This window comes from Microcaecilia unicolor, chromosome 2 (genome assembly GCF_901765095.1).
Source record: "Microcaecilia unicolor chromosome 2, aMicUni1.1, whole genome shotgun sequence".
Lineage (NCBI taxonomy): Eukaryota > Metazoa > Chordata > Amphibia > Gymnophiona > Siphonopidae > Microcaecilia > Microcaecilia unicolor.
The window spans coordinates 293,548,067-293,568,668 of record NC_044032.1 but is presented as its reverse complement, the minus strand read 5'-3'; the positions used below and the strand labels follow the sequence as shown (position 1 = coordinate 293,568,668).

At 43.1% G+C, this 20,602-nt stretch overlaps 1 protein-coding gene across 1 annotated transcript in view; it reads right to left on the bottom strand.

Moving 5' to 3' along the window:
• Positions 1-20,602, bottom strand: part of FREM1 (FRAS1 related extracellular matrix 1) — a 307,907-nt gene that overhangs the window by 163,163 nt on the left and 124,142 nt on the right. The window contains 2 exon segments of the mRNA XM_030194282.1: positions 3,137-3,267; positions 3,837-3,852. Coding sequence (XP_030050142.1) covers positions 3,137-3,267; positions 3,837-3,852 — 147 coding nt within the window.

The following is a 20,602-nucleotide window of genomic DNA, read 5'->3' as shown; positions in this document are numbered from 1 at the left end:
TCATCTGACCACAGCACCTTCTCCCAATCACTCTCGGCATCATCCAGGTGTTCACTGGCAAACTTCAGACGGGCCGTCACATGTGCCTTCCGGAGCAGGGGGACCTTGCGGGCACTGCAGGATTGCACTCCGTTATGTCGTAATGTGTTACCAATGGTTTTCGTGGTGACAGTGGTCCCAGCTGCCTTGAGATCATTGACAAGTTCCCCCCTTGTAGTTGTAGGCTGATTTCTAACCTTCCTCATGATCAAGGATACCCCACGAGGTGAGATTTTGCGTGGAGCCCCAGATCTTTGTCGATTGACAGTCATTTTGTACTTCTTCCATTTTCTTACTATGGCACCAACAGTTGTCTCCTTCTCGCCCAGCGTCTTACTGATGGTTTTGTAGCCCATTCCAGCCTTGTGCAGGTGTATGATCTTGTCCCTGACATCCTTAGACAGCTCCTTGCTCTTGGCCATTTTGTAGAGGTTAGAGTCTGACTGATTCACTGAGTCTGTGGACAGGTGTCTTTCATACAGGTGACCATTGCCGACAGCTGTTTGTCATGCAGGTAACGAGTTGATTTGGAGCATCTACCTGGTCTGTAGGGGCCAGATCTCTTACTGGTTGGTGGGGGATCAAATACTTATTTCCCTCTGCAGAATGCAAATAAATTCATATACTTTCCACAATGTGATTTTCCGGATTTAATTTGTGATGTGCTATCTCTCACTGTTACCAATAACCTACCCTTCAATTATGGGCTGCTCATGTCTTTGTCAGTGGGCAAACTTACAAAATCAGCAAGGGATCAAATACTTATTTCCACCACTGTGTATCTATTTAGTGCTGCCAAGTTTCCCAGCTCCAGGAAGGCTAGTCTTGTTTTGTACCTATAATCCCGGTGCGATCTTATTTGTAATTCCAGATTCTATCCATTGAGATCAGAGGTGCAGGTCTATAATGCATCAGGATGGTGTTTTCAGGAATCCAAAACTGGCCCCAAATCTTCCTCCTAGAATTGAGTAACTTGGCGATGTTTACAATGTAGTGCTGGTATTACAGAGGAAGCAAGGTGCCATGTGGATGCTGTTCTGGGTGGTCATAGGACACAGGGTTTGGGTGTCTGTATTCCCTCTTGGTCAGGACACGGAACGTTACAGGGAAAGGGAGGGGGAGGGGAAGGGGCCCACCCCTTCTGGAAGCAGCAACTGGCACACTAGCATCATGATGGGATTGTCCTAAAATCTCCTTCTTGGAACTGGATATCTTGGCAGCGTTGTCTGCTAGGGGATTGTGCAATAACTCTGTGACCCAGACCCTAAAGCAGGGGTGGGCAACCACAGTCCTGGAGTGCCACAACCTAGTGGGTTTTCAAGCTTGTCCACAAAGAATATGCATGAGATCTGTTTGCATACAATGGAATAAGTCAGAGGCATAGCTAGGTGGGTCGCTATTTTTTGTGCGATCTGTCGCGTTTAAAATACATACCCGTGCCATCAACAGTCCGCTCTCCGCTCCCCACACCCTCAACCTGGTTACGCTACTGGAATCAGTACATGCAACTCAATCTCATGCATATTTATTGTTGAAATCTTGAAAACCCAACTGGATTGTGGCCCTCAAGGACTGTGGTTGTCCACCCCCTGCCTAAAACATGTGTAAGGGTGTTTGAGTGAGTACAGACCAGCAGAAGGCCGAAGGATGCTCTGATACCCCTGCCAGGAGAGCAGCTGCAGCAGCAGCTCAGAATAATGAGCTAGGAAGGAAGTGCCAGGAGCCTTCAAAATCTGGCTCATAGGACCACTAGCAGAAGGGTGATGAGAGGCACACTATGAGACCCAAATAGGCAAATGTTTGTAATGTAACTGTTTTGATAAAAGTGTAGCTGGCACGAGAGTTAAGGCAAAATTAGAGAGAGACTCTAGTAGGAGTTAGAATTTACCTTTTTTACAGTGTTTGTTAACTGGAAAAGGAAAAATTAGCTAGGCCATTTTTAGATTCCATTGTAAAGAATGAAAAATAAACCTCTACTGTTATCCAGCACTCAAAGTTTGTGTGTGGAGTGCCAGCCCCAGTCATCTTCTAGTCACCTGCTGCTCATATACACAAAAATGATACAGTTAACATCAATTATTAACTAATTTTGTGAAAACAGATTCAAAATAGAAATGGATTATCTAGATCACTAAGCTGAACAACCCACCCCGAACAGAAATACTAAGTACTAACATGTGAATTTCATGTGCACCATGCTGTCCAAAAGCTCCAACTTTCTTAAACATCAGTGCAAAATGCATTCTGAACTTCCTTTGGTGGTGCCACTCTGCAGGACATGAGAGAAAAGGTTGGGTGGTGCTCTTTTGGTAGAAAGAATGATCATATAACAAACAGGTGGCACAGGTGTGACTTGCTCTTTTACATGAAATAGGCACGGGGATGTTTCTGTGGGGGAGGGGGGGGAGAGCAGGGAGAAAATAATCTCCAAACCCTGTCTGCAGGACCTTTATACATTATCAACTCTAATTCATACTAAAATTGAACACATCACCCATTTTTACTTCTTCCCTCAACTTTTTAGATTCTCCATAAATAAAAGTCTAAAATACAAGATGGAGCTGTGAGATACTGTGGGGGAAGAGACTACGATGTGGTCTTGTTTTCATCTGCAGTGTGAATATATTTTTATATATTGTTTTCTTGTTTAACATGAAAACTGCCAATTAAAAAAAGGAAAAGCATTGTGCATTTCTGCTTCTATTTCAGTTTCTTAGGGTTTCCATGTCCATTTTTGTCTGCACATTTCTATTTGTAATTTGTAGTCCATTTATCATGTGTCTAGTGATGGTCTGTCTGAGCTCTGTACATGTGACTGAGGTGAGGTATTCTGGTAGACTGTAGTTTCTGTGCAGAGATCTGTAGAAGTCTGATTTCCAACGTTTTCCCAGTAACAGATGCATCGGTGTTCTAAGGACCAGTATGATACTTACACTGTCATCTTTCCACAGGCTCTGTGGCTGCTTGAGGACGAAGCTAATGCACAGGGGCAGGATTTTTGGAGATCACCTGCCACTGTAAAGGACAGCCCTGCACTATGCATGTGAGTCCAGGCACCTTTCTATCTAGAAATAAAACACCTTGCCAGGTCACTAACCTTGCTTTGGAGATTTCCATTTTCTGTCATTCTTTCAAACACATAATGAATTCTCTCTCTGGGTGTATCGCTATCCTCTGCTGACAGCACTGCACTAGAAATAATACACGCTTCACCCATTTCACCTCTAACTCATCATTCCTGCAAAACAGAAGAAAGTGAGACGTGAAGGGCACTTCAATAAAAAGCACCACTTATGTGTGCAAGAGTCCTAAATGCTGTTCTATAGGGATGCACATGTGTAGTGATGGTACCAGTAATTCACCACCAGGTGTGGTAGGACAGAGACATATATAAATAACTGTTTTGCATTCTGGAATAATAATAAAAATCACTCCTCCTATTCAGCAGACCTTGTTCTCTCCCTCCTAAATATGCTCCAAAATGACACATTACTGACAATAATAACAAGGAAAGATTTACTTAGAAGAATGAAACAAAGAAGAATGAAAATGGAAATAATCAGAATATAAAAGTTATTTACAAAGGTTTCGAATATAACAGAATAAAACTTAAATAAACGTTCAAAAGAAAAACACTTTAAATGCAACTTAAATCAATTGGAATAAACACACACTCTCTGTGGCAAAACAGCTACTATCTGTCCCCTGAAAGTGATTACAGATTTTGACCATACAACTTGCAAGTAGTGCAAGTCTCTCCTTCTTCAGGGCAAGCTGGGAACAGCAGGTGGTTTCACCCAGACAGTGCTTGCTCTAAAGTGTTCCGATAATTATGAATTGATGAGATGAGTTGTTGATGAGTCCTCTCTTGCGACGGCATCTGCCTTTTTATATCATTTTTGTATCAGCAATGTCTCCAGTGATTAGATAGGTGCTTGGCTGATGTCTTGATGTAACTTGACAAGTGACAGGAATGTCTTTTGACTTCACTCTGGAGACTTTTCTCCAAATTCCAGGTTCTGGGCAGGCATTGCTCACATTCGATTGTCTTGCGTCAGCGAGGGTCGCAGGTGCTTTCTTCAGAGAGGGCATGACTAAGCAAGTGTTAATCGTAGCAAAGGTTTCTGTACTGGAGCACTGAACACTGCATATTCGCTGATCTGTAACAGCTGTACCACAGGTACTGCACAGTCAAACTCTGTAAGACACTAGTTATCTTGTGGCATGGGCTTTTACCCCTAAATATGGCATAGCGCATAACTCTAAGGGGAGCGTACACGTGGTTGGAGCATAGGCAGGACACAGGTGTGTCTGTCATTTACATGCACAACTTACAGAATACTTTAAGTTGCATATGCTGCTTGCTGCCCTTAGGTGAACCCATTTATGCCTGCTATAGACCTGGTGTAAGTGGGCACACCTACATTTAGGTGCTCCGATGCGGGTTTACACTAGTATTCTATAATAGAATCTGGGCATCCAGATGCTATTATAGAATAGGAGCTCCATGCATTGCATCAGGGCCCCTTCACCTAATAAAGGAACTTTATTGCCATCTAAAAGTTATGCATGAGTTGTAAAAGGATAAAAGACTAAAACATTCACTGGTACCTAACATTGGCCAAACTTTAGGCTTAAGGGTGGCTACCAGATGAAAAACATACAATTACAATTTGTTTAGCAGTAATAATAACAATGCAAGGATCCTTTCGGGACACTCACTAGTCCAGTATGCTCCTGCTATCAGAACCATACCAACTTAATGCAGAAAAGAGGTGTATTCCATTCTGCAATGGTTCTGCCTACCCAAATATCACTCAGAAACATCTAGAGAGTGAGTGGTGATGGTGATGGTGCTGGTGGTTGTAGTGAATAAGTGATGTCGGTGTGGAGTTATAGTGTTTTGGGCCTTGTCAGTGAATGCCTACTATCGTTTATCATTTATTGTTTATTGGTTTTACTATACCGTTTCTTTATGCATAGCAAATCAGAACGATTTACAAGTATCAAATTATAACAGAACATGATAACAGGAAATCCATAAAATGATAGGAAAGCATAATGCACACCAACCATAAAACAGAGAGTAAACATAGACAAAGTCAAACATATATTGTGAAGTCCTCCTTAAATTTTGAGTTAGTTGACCTTCTGGGAAGTATATGTACAGGTCAGAAGCCTTGTCACCTCTCTTCCAGACTACAGCAATCCAAGGAGTGGACAAGCCATAAATAAGAGAGAGAAAAGAGTGAGAAAAATAACAACCAGGATCTTGACTACAGGAGAAGTTACTTTAGGGAAAAAGAGAGGGGGTCTTTTACGCTGCAGACCCGCCTAGCATCGCTAACTGCTGTACTGCTGCAGACGTTACGACATATTGAATTCTATTACACTTTCTCCTTTTCCACTCCTTTGCTGTTACTTGTTTCTCTTTACTTCATTGATTTTGATTGTTAGCTGCATTGATGTATCTTTTTGCAGACTGATGTAAGCCACATTGAGCCTGCCCATGGCTGGGAAAATGTGGGATATAAATGCTATAAATAAATAAATAAATAAATAAAGATTAGCTTAAGCTATCTGCAGCAGGGACCATTTTATAACTATGGACCCCGCTGCAGATAACTCGAGCTAACCTTTAGTAAAAGACCCCTCAGTGTATGTGTGCAAAAAAAGGATCCCGAAATGGAGAGAGTATGATGTTTCAGCCAAGAAGGATTAGGTCTGTTCAGTCAGTTGGAAAGCCCATACCCTAAAGACTGGCTATTTTTGGAAGGGATCACAGGCACAGATGAAATTGATGGACAATGCCACTGAAAATTGGCAGATAGGGCACTTATCCATATAAAGGGCTATTCTATAAAAGTCACTAAAAGTTAAGTGCCAAGAGGCAGCAAGTTAAGCATTAATTACTACTTACTATTACTTATCATTTCTATAATGCTACTAGACGTACGCAGCGCTGTACACTTGAACATGAAGAGACAGTAATCTAATTATTACAATCTAATTCTGTAAAGGCATCCGGGCACCCAGATTCCATTATAAAATACTACCATATGTTGGCATTTATGCTCTGAGATTTAGTTGCATCATTAACAGGCGTAAATGTGTGATCCTAAATGTGGCACTTTAGTACATAACCTACAGTATTCTGTAATTTACATGTGTATATGTGGGACCCGCCCATGCCCCACCCATTTGCTCCTCCCATGCGCACCCCTTTACCTTTACGCACTAACCCCTGGATTCTATATAGTGCGATTAGATCTAGGCGCCAAAGTCGGCGCAGATTGTATAACACCACGTGTAACTTAATTGGCTTAAGCTAATGAGCGCTGACAACAGCACTTAACAAGCAACAATGAGCACTAATTGGCACTGATTAGAATTTAGGTGCGCAACTCGCTAAGCGTATTCTGTAATGATGTGCACTGAACTTCTAACATGTGCAGGCAAAAAGGGGCGTGGTTATGGGCAGGGAAGTGGGCTTTTGTCGGCATTCCAAAATTTAGGCGCCTAAATATAGAATATGGCCCAGTTTACCTAAATCTAGGTGCTGGGATTTACGCCATGTTTTAGTTGGTGTAAATGGATGCACGCAGATGTAGGCGCTGAAATATCAACTAAGCGTATTCTATAATTGGTGCCAAAATCTAGATGCCAAATACAGAATACGCTATATATAGAATCTCCTCCTAAGCGAGTTGCGTGCTAAAGTTATAGAATACTGCTTAGAGTTTTGAGCATAAATGCTAGCATTCTACAACTTACGTAGATACTTGGCGCCTAACCCTTAGGTGATCTGTTGCAGAATAAGAGAGATAGTGGCTGCCACTATCCCCCAGATTCTATACATGGCACCTAAAGTTGCACATGCAAATCTGGCAATGCGGCCAAATAGCATGAGCAACTTAATTGGTTAACAAGCCAATCAGCACTGATAATGGGCCACTAACAAGAAATTATCAGCACTAATTGGCACTAATTAGAATTTACACGCGCAACTTTCTAAGCACATTCTGTAAAGTGGTGCGCGTAAATTCTAATACATGGATCTCAATAGGGGGCATGGCCATGGGAGGGGGGATCATGGACGTTCCTACAAATTATGCGGTGTTATTGAATATGCCCAATCCATGCCTTAGACGTGGAAATTTGCACCAGGTTTTAGCTGGCGTAAATTGTTGCGCCTAAATTTTAGTTGTGGGAATTGGTGCTAGGTGTATTCTTTAAACTGCACCTAACTTTAGGTGAGGTTTATAAAATAGTGCTAAGCGCAGGTTTTTTGGCACAGATTTGATTGGCGCCATATATAGACTTTGCCCCTATATAGATAAATGCTTTTGAATATCCAGTTCCTAGAGTCTTGTATAATGAAGGGTGGTCCAGAAAATAAATAAACTATACAAAACTATATATTTGTCAGGTAAGGCGTGCATAGCAAAAATTTACTGTTTGGCTCATCTTCAGAGGCCGTAGTATTCAGGTCATTCGGGTCCATTAAAGTCATTGAAGCAAGCAATTTTGCACTCATAGTGGTTAAATCTATTTTTAACCAAAGTTGCTTAAAACATGCTGGCAGGCATGTGCCACAGAGGTAACAGCATTCCAAGAGTGACACAATGATCCAACAGAACCAAAATAGAGGCAAAAGGCACTAACACTGGTATGAACACTACAAGCCACTGTCACAGAGGAACAGTGGCACAAAAAGTACAATGAAGACAGACATGCCTCCCGAAAACCTGTATATTAGTGTTACAAATATACAGTAGCTTTACATGCTTCACAGACGTAAAGGAGAAGATCACTTGGATCTAGGCAGAGAAGCGACATTGATCAATTTAGCACTTTTCTCATACCCTCCTACACCTGCAAGAAGACTACATTTAACAGGGCGATGGTCTCTGCAGGAGGAAATATAAGACACTGGTCAATTCACCCCACACTCCCCCTCTCACCATGAAGAACGCAGAAGTAGACTGATCCAGGTATGCCCATCAGGCTGTTGTGCTGGGTAGGGTAATTTGGCCCTCCTTCCCTCCTCCCTCCCCTGTGGAGAATACTAGGCATTACCTACCATATTCATGTTCCCAACAAAGAGTTCTTATGATGGAGTGGCTCATGCAAGCTGGAAGAGAGAGTGATGGATCACAGGATGCAGCTCGGCGGTCATGTTTTACGTATGCTGGAACAGCACATTCCAAAAACGTCAGTGCATTGGATTCCACATGGTAGAAGAAGGAGAAGAGGCAGACCACTTAAGATCTGGCGCTCAACATTTAATGCATACCTACAAGCAATTGATATCACCCAGGAGATGGCAGAATCCACAACAGCCAAAAAAAACCCATTGGAGAATACTAGTTGTCTATTGCGCCCGGTTGTGCAGGAGGAACTGTCTAAATCTAAGTCATCCCCCTCTCCATCACATCTAAAGAGCAACTATAGGTATGAGGACAGCAGTGGTATGCTCCCCCTCTCCCACTGTAAAGCAGCACAGCAGTAGATCAATCCAGGTAGGCCCTGCTGGAGAAGAACTGCAGTGTGGGTTGCCATGACCCTGCTTCACCTGTCAGAAGGCAGGCTAACCCTGACCCCAGGAGGAGAATGGGTGAGCCACAAGGGTAAGTTGGGAATGGAGAACCACCAGGGATAGAAAAAAAATGGGAGTGCTGGGGTTGAAATTTGGGGGGAGAGTAAACTAGGAGGTGAGGAGAATAAGGATTAGGCTGAGCAGCTACTGGGACATAGATAGCTGGTGTTGGGAGAGCAGGAATGTTCAGTAACCTGAGTGTTAATGGAATCAAAGTGTGAGGTCTGGGTGGTGTGAGACTGAGAGCTGGGAGTATGAGTGGGGATGTGTGGGACAGGAAGCTTTTTTACCAAAATGATCTTGATAAATGAGAAACAGACTTAATAAAATTGTTATCAAAATATTGTAAAAAGGGACATGGAATGAATGCAATGGAAGTAAAACAGGACTGGTTCGATCAGTCCTCCATGACCTAAAGCCATCTGGTAACCCTAAACACAGCACCAAATTCAAAATTAGGAAATAGCAAATGAAAGAATGAAGTTGATATCGTCCTGAATGAACACTGTGTAAATAGCACAGTGCAGTACTGCGTGATGAAAATGCATGTCATTTTCACTCAGCTCATTTCTGAGGCACAGTAAATGAGTCACAACATCTCCATTGCCAGTATCAAGAATGACAGACAACACTAATGACCGTCTCTGCCAGTTGGCATCATCCAGGGACATGATCCCCAAAACCATCCAATCTTCTATGATTTATCACTCTGATGTAGCACTTTCTCATCACCAGCTGGCTGTTTTGGATTGATGACTCTCAATTATACCTACAGACATGCAAAATCCTTTCCAGTCATGCATTGATTTGCTTAGATTTATGCCATTGTGACATGTGTGTATTTTTTTCTAGGTTTTCCAGTGAGTCTTCTGACATGCCAGTTGTGAAACCACATTTGGTCTGATTAACTCCTGGATACACACTATCCAGGAACTCATTGTGAAAGACCTTGAAGTTCTGGCACAATCCCAGAATAAACAATTTTGTTAATTTTCCAAAAAAGTTTAACAAATTCAATCAATCAAACAAATAAACAAAAACCAAGCTGAAAAGTAAACACCTAGGGCAGTGCTCTTCTTTAATTTTTAAGTTAGGGCCACTTTGGATCCACATGGGCTGAACTTAGGAGAGATGCTAAATTGCTTAATATTTGGAACTGTGACACTGCAGACTAGTGTGTGTTAATGACATCTATATTTCTCAGCTCATCTTCAAACTTTTCATTGGTGGTATTCTCAAAGAGGTTTGCATTTACAAATGCATTCTCTTCGTCTATTAAGAAATACTTTGTCCTTCAAGCATGTGGCTCTTCCTGCCATCCACTTCCCCCTTTCTGACCTGACCTTGAGTACAGAGTAGCAGAAAAAAAAATTAAGATGGAGGCCACCCCAGAGGTCTCCAGGAGCCACCATTGGCCCCCAAGCCTTGCATGGAACAACACTGACCTAGGGGATAATTCTATAAGGAGGGCACCAAGATTTAGGCATGAAGAACACATGTAAATAGCCTGAATACTGGCATTTAAATATGTATATGCACACAAATATGGCCTCCACTATTGTTTAATCTCAGACATGCCAAGTCTGCCGCATAAGTCTGCTGCTTCTTATCCTCCAGTGTTTTTTGTTGTTATTATCGTCATATTCATGAAGTCGGAAGAGTGTTTACATTTAAAGTTTATCGGGAGAATATTTTAACCCAATGGATCACTGGGTCTTAGCTGTATATGATGCCTATTGAAACATTATTTGTTTATTGTGTTTGTTTCAATTAAAATTTCACTTTATTGGATTATTGCACTAAGGAAAATTAAGGGCTCTATCATGTATAGACAGTATCTCAAGATCAGTGGCGTAGGAAGAGGGGGGGCGGTGGGGCGGTCCACCCCGGGTGCACGCGCTGGGGGGGGGGGGTGTCGGCTCGCTGGTTCCCTGCTCTTTCTGCCCTGGAACAGGTTACTTCCTGTTCCGGGGCAGAGAAAGCAGGGAAGCAGCAGAGCCGACGCAGCTCCCAGTGACGTGCACTGGGGGCGGATCGGCCCTCCTGACTGCCCCCCGCTGAAAGGTAGGGTGTGTTTCGGGGGGGAGCGCTCCGGAGGGGGGGCGCCGTGCCCTGCACCCGGGGGGGGGGGTGCACAGCAGCGACCTGCCCCTGGTGTCGGGCACCCTCGCTACGGCACTGCTCATGATGTATAGAGCTTTCACATGAGCCACGTTCACAGCCTGATTCACTGAAGTTTATGCTTGGATGTAGGTGCAGCCTATACTGAACTCTTTTGGGCCCTTTCTAAGAAATATTATAGATTTTTCTTTAGGCATCCGTTATACTAGCTTTCTTCTTTTTTTCTGGGATTGACTTTTTGTATAGTGTATAACAGTTGTCTCTCCCTTGGGATTCTAGTTAGTAGTATTATTTTGGCATGCATTATTTTGATTTTTCTCTGGTCCATAATTCTCTGGAGTGAATAGAGTCTGGCCAATATTCAGCCTGCTAGAGGCAGGCCAGCTAAGTGCTGCGATTTGTGATGAGCCCGGATATTTAAAGCCGGACCATTTCCAGTGTCCGGCACTGAATATCCAGGGTTTTTTTTCAGCCAGACTAAACTTAACTGGCCAAGTTAATATTCAGTGCTGACCAGTTATAGCGGCCAAAGGCAGGACTGATTTAGCTGCTAAACTTAGCTGGTGAAGTGCTGAAAATTCGCAGCTAGCCAGTTCTGTTGTGCAATATAGCCGGTTAGCTACTATCCCCCGATTCTATATAGTTCTACTGAAATTGTGTGTGCACATCCAATCATATTCTGGGAGGAAGTGATACCATAGACCACCCAGGAAGCATCCACAGTTCCAGGCATGGAGCCTAAGGCCACTGCAACCACTATATTAGCTTCTGTAAAAGAGCAGGAGCTCTAGTTCCAACGACTTACAAGAGAGCTTGAAGTGGAGAGGCAATTTTTTTTAATATTTATTTATTTGTTGAATTTGTATCCCACATTTTCCCACCTATTTGCAGGCTCAATGTGGCTTACATAGTACCGTTAGGCGTTTGCCCAGTCGGTTGATAACAAATACAAAGTTGTATAGTGATCGAATGAGGTATATGTGGGGGTCCGAAGGGATGAAGGTTGTGTGTTGTCCAGTACGATCATTAGTCATGTTGTGCTTTGGGTGAGGAAGTTTACGTAGGGTTGTTAGGGTAGGCCTTTTTGAAGAGGTTGGTTTTTAGCATTGCGAGTCAGCTAAAAAAGTGTAGGCTTAATACAGAATCACCAAGAATTGTCAGCATAAGGTAGAGTCTAATGGCCCACATCACCATGCTGATTTCTCTTTCCAACATAGCAGTCATTGCTAAAGTATATACTGTTTCAAAATTGCACAGGCCAACTCTACAGAGAAGTCGTTTCCCTGGAGATCAACAGATGTGCCGACAAGTGGTATAATCAAACCCCGTTTGTCAAGTTCGACTGAAATTGTGTGTGCAAATCCGATCATATTCTGGATTTGCGGGTGCAATTTAATTACTTCATAAGCCAATCAGCATCAATTGTCACTTAACAATTATTGACACTAATTGACTTTAATTAGAATTTACATGCAGAACTCGTTAAGCGTAGTCTTTAAAGTGGTGCACGCAAATTCTAATGCATGCTGCCATGGGCATAGAATGGGTGGGATGTGTGGGATATGTGGAATGGGTGGGATGTGTGTTCTTAAAATCTATGAACAGGGCTATAGAATACACCTGCTCTACATCTAGCTTAGGCGCTGGTATTTACACCAGGTTTTACTTGGCGTAAATGGACGTGCCTAGAGTTAGGCACAGGCATGGTCAGTAGGTGTATTCTATAAACCACACCTAAATCTAGGCAGGGTTTACAGAATACACCTAGGCAGAAATATTTTCGGTGCCAATTTTTTAGGTGCCAAATATAGAATCTAGTCCTATGCGCTAAGCATTAATATTCAGTGAAGAGAACCAGCTATCTCATGCTAAATATTAGCCAGTTAAGTGCTATTTAACCAGACAGGAGCCATTTCTGGCTGGTTAAATAGCGCTGAATATTGGCCGGAGTGTGCATAATACCATCAATAACAAAGCTACTGGGGAGGCAGCTGGTGAAAGTGTCCTTCCCTATTGTGTTCAAAGTGCCCCACTGTCCCTTTTTTTGTCGCTCTTACAGATGGAGCAACGTTTCCTCTAAGCTGCGTTAAACATCCAGTAGCTCAGTAAAATTTAGCGTAGCTATAAATATAAAGTTAAAAGTGCGCTATCAAAATTAGTGCGTGCTAACAATTAGTGCACGCTAAATCATAAGATGCCCATAGGAACATAATGGGTGTCTTATCATTTAGCGTATGCTAATCATTAGCGCGCACTAAATTCATTAGTGCACTTTAGTAAAAAGACCCCAGTATATGTCATTATTTAACATGCCTATTGCTACTGACATATACTATAGATTGTTTGCAAATAGTCACTTTGAAGCCTTGTCCCAGATCTCCAATACTCAAATTTGAGTAAACATTTCTTGGTTTGGAACTGTTTTTTTTTTTCATGAAAGACAATCAAACTAGTGCAATAAATGATGTTAACATCAAACTGGATAGTTTAAACAAATGGCTATGTGCTCATGATTTGTTGTTGAATATCAGTAAGTCAGCAGCTATGTGGATTTCATGAGCGAATAAGCCCTTGATGTTTGTTCCTAAATTTCAAGAGGTTTCATTGCCTCTTCTAGATGAAAAAATAACTTTAGGTTTTTACTGTAACAAGTCTCTAAATTTTAGCTCTCAGATCAGGTCATGTTTTTTTTTTCAGTTGAAATTGATCAAAGAATTAAGACCTTTTCTTTCTAAATCAAACCTGGTTAAGGTTGTCCATGCATTGGTCACTAGTTGTCTAGACTACTGTAATTCACTGTATCAGGGGTTGTCCAAGAATAGTCTACACAGGCCTCAATTAGTGCAAAATACTGCAGCCAAGTTGGTGGAGGGAAAGACGAAGTTTGATCATGTCATGCCTATTTTGGCTGGGTTACATTGGTTACCAATTGCAGCCAGGATTTCTTTAAATTATTATGTTTTGTCCTCACGGCTTTTCACTTGGATCAATCAGAATATCTATCAGAAATGCAGTTAAGTATGTGCCTTCTTGGTTGCTGTGTTCTTCGCAGAAAAGGTTCCTACAACTTCCATCCTTGCATCAAGTAAGATTAACAACTACCAGAAACGGAGCGTTTTGTTACATTGGCTCTTGTCTGAAATTCTTTGCCTGTTGAATTGCATGAGATATCTAGTTATCTTACTTTTTGCAAAGCTTTGAAAACCTAGCTGTTTCAAGAGAATTTTGGTTTGTCTGTGTTTTGATTTAAGAGATTAAGGGGGTCTTTTACTAAAGCTTAGCTTGAGTTATCTGCAGCAGGGCCCATTTTATTCCTATGGGCCCTGCTGCACATAGGCGGTCGGTGGCCCAACTGTTTGGGGAGGCTAAAGGGGGTGGGGTTAGGGGTGGGGCCAGGGGCGGGGCTTACATTCATAATCGTCTGACAACATAGAAAAAAAAAGTAAAAAATAAGTCACAATTAATACCTTTTATTAAATTTAGATATTAAATATGTATCGTATGTCAAAAAATAAAGTGGTTGCTCAAAGCATGTACTAACCACAATTGCTCAACTGCAAAACACAATGCACAAATTTGTGCAAAAACACACTCAGAAACCTTACTGTACCATAACACTGGGCAGACCCTAATAAACCAATATACCACCCATACGGAAAATGCAGACCGTCAACAATATGAAACAAGGGATCATAATATCACAATTCTCATGTAGAGCCACAAAACACCCTTTTAGGGTGGAAAGTGCTCACAATTAGCTCCTTTTATGAATGACTATATGTAGATCCTTCAAGAGGTAGTGTGTCATGATTTTGGCTCTAAAACCCTTTCTAATGATTTGGTGCCACCTCAGTAAGGCCAATACACAATCTCTCCACTGCAAAACACTATACACAAACTTGTGCAAAAGCACACTCATAACCTTACCAAACCATAACAGTACTAATTCCAAGGACAGGACAAGCTACAACCTTATGCATGGAAAGGCAGCACTGTAATTACACTGGGCTCTAAAACAGCAGTGCACAACCTAGTGAAACAAAAAAAACCCCAAAAAGGGCTGAAAATACTACACGCTAGCAGAATACTGCACCTTGATCACATGAAAAACACATGACACAACAGATATGAAGGCAAAATACTAAACTGGAAAGTTACCTCAAGAAGTCAGACTCAGCATGCAGCAATACTAGAAAAATTGAAACTTACATGCAAAACATCACAGATGCAAATTTCCAAAAGCTGACATATTCCAGTTAATAAAATCTGAATAAAATACTTTTTTCTACCTTTGTTGTCTGATCATTTAGTTTTTCTATTCGCTTTGGTCCCAGTGTCTTCTGTTTTATGCAGCGTCTTCTTTCCATTTGATATTTTTTTCTCTCACCATGTCCACCATCCTCCTGTGTCCTTATGCGTCCTGTCTACCATATGTAGCCCTGTCTCTATCCTTCAGTATCCTAATCCAGCTCTTAAATTCATCAGTTTCCCCTCCATCCATATCCAGCATTTCTCCTCACTCCCCTCCATCCATGTGCATATATTTCCCTTCCCTCCATCCATGTCCAGCACCTTCCTTCTTTCTCTCCTACTCTTCCATCCAGTGTCATCCCTCTTTCTCTCTCCATCCTTCCACCCATTACCCTCTCCCAATCCTTCCGTCCATTGTCTCCCTCTATCTCCCCTTCCTTCTAGACAGTTCTCTCTCTTGGCCCTTTTCCATTCAGCATGTCCTCTCTCACCCCATCCTTCCAGTGTCTTTCCTCTTTCCCTCCCTACCAGCGTCTTCCCTCATTCTGCCCCCTCCTTCCAGCATTTTTCCTCTTTCTCCCTACTTTCATCCAGCCAGCATTTCTCAGTCTGACAGCTAGGGTCTCCCCAGTTTCTCCCCAGCAGCTTCTCTCTCTCCTGCCCATGTCCCCTCTTTCTCGCCCCATCTCTTTCTGGCTCTCTCCTGCTTTATTCCATGTCCCTGGCTCTCCCCTGCTCCATTCCATGGCCCCTCTTTCTCTCCCCATCTCTTTCTTGCTCTCCCCTGCTTTATTCCATGTCCCTGGCTCTCCCCTGCTCCTTTCCAAGGCCCCTCTTTCTCTCCCCATCTCTTTCTGGCTCTCCCCTGCTTTATTCCATGTCCCTGGCTCTCCCCTGCTCTTTTCCATGGCCCCTCTTTCTCTCCCTATCGCTCTCTGGCTCTCCTCTGCTCTCCCTCTCTCTCCTCCTACCATTTCCCGCCAGTGACCACGTTCTCTTCTCACCCTCCAGCCCGGGCCTCTTTGCTGCAGCGCTGACATAAGAAGAAAAAGAAGCGCGGGGCCACAGCAGCGTTCAGACATGCGCTGTCGGCTCTGCCGGTCCTCTGCCCCCGGAACAGGAAATTGACGTCACGGGGCAGAGACCGGCAGAGCCGACAGCGCATGTCTGAACACTGCTGCGGCCCCGCGCTTCTTTTTCTTCTTCTGTTATGCTGGCTGTACGTCTCGTTCCTGGCTGCCGCTGCGCTGCGCAACAGAAGCGGCGGCACGCGGCAGCAGAAGATTTGAACTCGGGAGTCGTCTCGGGCTGCATTTAGAGAAGGAGGTAGGCGGGGCCGCGGGGAAGGTCACAGCTGGGCTGGGGAGGCTTAGCCTCCCCAAGCCTCTTATACGGGGCACCTATACTGCTGCAGTTAACTCGAGCTAAGCTTTAGTAAAAGACATAAGTACATAAGTAATGCCACACTGAGAAAAGACCAAGGGTCCATCGAGCCCAGCATCCTGTTCACGACAGCGGCCAATCCAGGCCAAGGGCACCTGGCAAGCTTCCCAAACGTACAAACATTCTATACATGTTATTCCCGGAACTGTGGATTTTTCCCAAGTCCATTTAGTAGTGGTTTATGGACTTGTCCATTAGGAAACCGTCTAACCCCTTTTTAAACTCTGCCAAGACCCCCTTATATTTTCTGTATGTTTTGATTTTTACTTGTAATTGCTTTGAAATTGATGATCACTTCTACAGTATTTTTGTTCTATGGAATTTAATTAAAATTAACTAGGACCTCTTTTACTAAACCACACTAGTGATTCCCAGTGCAGCAAAGTAGAGGAAGCCCATAGGAGTTGAATGGGCTTCCTTTCATTTGCTGCACAGGAGTCGCTAGCTCAGCTTTGTAAAAGAAGCCCTTAGTTATGATTTTTAGGTGACTGTGTTTTGTGGGTTATTTACAATTTTTATTGTATAATCAATTAATATCTTTTTTAATTAGTTTTTTTAAATAATATTGTATTGTTTAATGTAGTTTATTAAACTTTTTTTTATTGTAAACCACTTAAACACATCTTTTGTAATTAGCGGTATATCAAATAAATAAATAAATAAATCAGATCAGATCAAATATCTATGCATGGGCTATTTTATTATCTTTCAGAAGTGTGCTGAGAGCATAGATTAAAATCCCAACTGTCCTATCTTTTCTAGTCCTGGCTCTGACCTTATAACAACCCACCCTGCTGCTCAGCTGGGAACAAAGGGTTATGCTGATAAGAGTGTTTATGTTTATTTTTATTGACTATTTGATATACTGCTTTTACATTAATATTAAGAGATTTTCTCAGGAAGTTAACAGCACTGATTAGCTTATACACATTTTATACTAATTATACTAATTAAGTTATACACATTTTTATAGAATACACTTTGGTTTTCGTGCTGATTTTCAGGTGCCTTATGTAGAATCCAGGGGTAAGCACTTAAGCAGTTAGCGCTAAATATTGGCTTAGCTGGTTTAGTTGCGGTGGACAAAACTGAAACCAGATATTCAATGCCGGTCACCGGATATGGGCCAGCATTGGATATCTGGGGTCAGCGCCAGCAGCAGCAGCTAACCCCGCTGGCTGCCACCGGCTGAATATCAGGGGGTATGTCTTTTTAATAAATTATTCTGTTTGGACCTTAGGGCTTATTTTCTTTGACTGATCATATATGTGTAAGACCTTACTTCTCTGTTTGGACTTCTCTTTTTAGATATACATGTAATCCCCTGGTAAACTGAGTTTTGCAAATTTCCTCAGGGGATTACGAGAGGGGCATAACCAGCAGAAGAAAGGAGGTGTTGATGCCCCTCTACAAGTTGTTGGTGAGGCCCCACTTGGAGTATTGTGTCAGTTTGGAGGCCGTATCTTGTAAAAAGACAGGAAGCGGTGCAAAGAAAAGCTATGAAAATGGTATGGGATTTGCGTTGCAAACCGTACGAGGAGAGACTTGCTGACCTGAACATATATACCTTGGAGGAAAGGAGAAACAGGAGTGATATGATACAGACGTTCAAATATTTAAAAGGTATTAATCCGCAAATGAACCTTTTCCGGAGACGGGAAGGCGGTAGAACTAGAGGACATGAATTGAGATTGAAGGGGGGCAGACACAGGACTAATGTCAGGAAGTATTTTTTCACGGAGAGGGTGGTGGATATGTGGAATTCCCTCCCACGGGAGGTGGTGGAGATGAAAACAGTAACGGAATTCAAACATGCGTGGGATAAACACAAATGAATCCTGTTTAGAAGGAATGGTTCCGTGGAATCTTAGCGGAGATTGGGTGGCGACCAGGGGCGTATCTGGAATCCGGCGGTAGGGGGGGCCAGAGCCAGAGAGGGGGGGCACATTTTTGCCTGCCTCCCCCCCCCGCCGCCGTCGCCGCCGCCGCCGCCTCTCTCCACTCCCTCCCCACCGTCAACCCTCCCCCGTTGCTTACTTTTGCTGGCGGGGGGCCCCAACCCCCGCCAGCCGAGGTCCGACCCGCAATCTCCATATTTCGTCTTCCTCCGTGGCCATGTGCTTCAAGGAAGTAACGCTGCAGTGCTGATTGGTTGAATCCAGTTCGGCGTCTGACGTCGCAGCAACGTCAGACGCCGAACTGGATTCAACCAATCAGCACTGCAGCGTTACTTCCTTGAAGCACATGGCCACGGAGGAAGACGAAATATGGAGATTGCGGGTCGGACCTCGGCCCCCGCCAGCAAAAGTAAGCAGCGGGGGAGGGGTTGACGGCGGGGAGGGGGGCCAGGGCGAAATCTGCGGGGGCCCAGGCCCCTGTGGCCCCACGCAGATACGCCCCTGGTGGCGACACTGGTAATTGGAAACAAAACGGGAGCTAGGCAGACTACGGTCTACGCCCCTGATCGTGACTGAATAGATAGGGATCAGTTGGAGTGTAAATTTAAGGGGCTTCGATGTTAACTTCAGAACTTAGTACAAGAACAGTACTTGGCAGACTTCTACGCTCTGTGTCCTGAGAAAGGCAATGACAAATCAAACTCGGGTATAGATATAAAGAATCACATACCATGTAAAATGAGTTTATCTTGTTGGGCAGACTGCATGGACCGTACAGGTCTTTATCTGCCGTCATTTACTATGTTGTTATATAGCACTCTCCAGATTCACTGGGGGGGAGGGAGAAAGGCATGAGTGAAATGGGTGGAGAGCCCAGCCCAGAGAGAGGATTAGAAGAGAGTTAATTGACAACGGTGTCATAGTTGGGAGACTATAAAGTGATGGGACTTGTGAGGAGAGGGGATATCCTGGTCAGGTCCAATAATCTAAGGCTAAATAAAGAGAAAGTTTTTGCCAATAAAAGCATTAACTGAAATGAGAGCTCCAGGTGGGTAGCAGGAAGAGCCTGTTCATTGCCAGAGGCAGTAGCTTGTAGAAGTGCCACTCTGGAGGGAAAGGACAGACAGGGAGGTCTGGTCCTGAGTGGGTCCAGCGGCTGGATAAAAGACCAGCGGGACAGCTTGCCGCAGAAAGAGCGGAAAGCACAGCCTTGGATTGTTCTGCCAAAAAGGATGGGTGTTGGAGGACTGGATGGAAGCGTAAATATATAAATACCCTTGGATTTACAAACAGACTATTAATTTAGTGGTTGGAACTGTAGCACCAAAAGTCTTGGATTGGCTCAAAAACCTCTTTCAGCAAAGTAAACTGTTTCGATATAAAGGAAACTGTTGTCACAAGAAACTATGAAATTTAGATATCTGCCTTTTGCAGCGTTCCAGTAAAATTATTGCATTTTGTTATAAACCTGGAGTGGAGAGTTTCTTTGGAGTGAGAGTGAAAAAATAATAATAAAGTGTGGCTTGAAACCCTATGGCGTACCCTGATCAAGCCCAGCCTCAGCCTGCACCCAGCTCAGTGAAAAAACTTTTGTTTGTGGCCCTGATTCAGGTACTGACCTGAAGAGCTAGCTGGTACATAGAACTTTGTGGTGAGACCAGGGTTTACACTTATCAATAGAACTCAGGCTAGTTTTGTGACCACACTGCATCAAAAAGTTTTGATATGGAATCACTGTTCACATTTCATAAACTGTCATTCAAAGATGATCAGCCAATGTTTTGGACTTCAGCATCTATACACTGATATTCATGGATTTTAAGCGCAAGCCAGGCCATTTCCATTGAATATCCTGGTGTTTTTTGGTCGCTTTAAATTTAACGGCCAAGCCAATATTCAGTGCTGGCCGATTAAGTTTAAACCAGCCAAAGATATTCCAGCTGTTCTGGTGGTCTAACTTGACTGCCAAGCTATCTCCCTGTGAATACTGATAGCAAGTTAAGTGCCATTTAATTGGCCAGGAGCTGTTCCTGGCTAGTTAAGTGGTTTTAAATATCAGGCGGAAAGTCTTTTCTCATGTGCCAGATACTACCCTCTCTCATGACAGAAATCTAAGAGAACTTTTGGCTTCTCCAATCATTCATGCAATGAACATTAGCATATGATAAGTGTTTCGAACATTTTTTCATTGTCTTTATCCGTGTTTTTGAATTCAGTGCTGTGCCACTCATTTACCAGGGTGTTTTTTCTT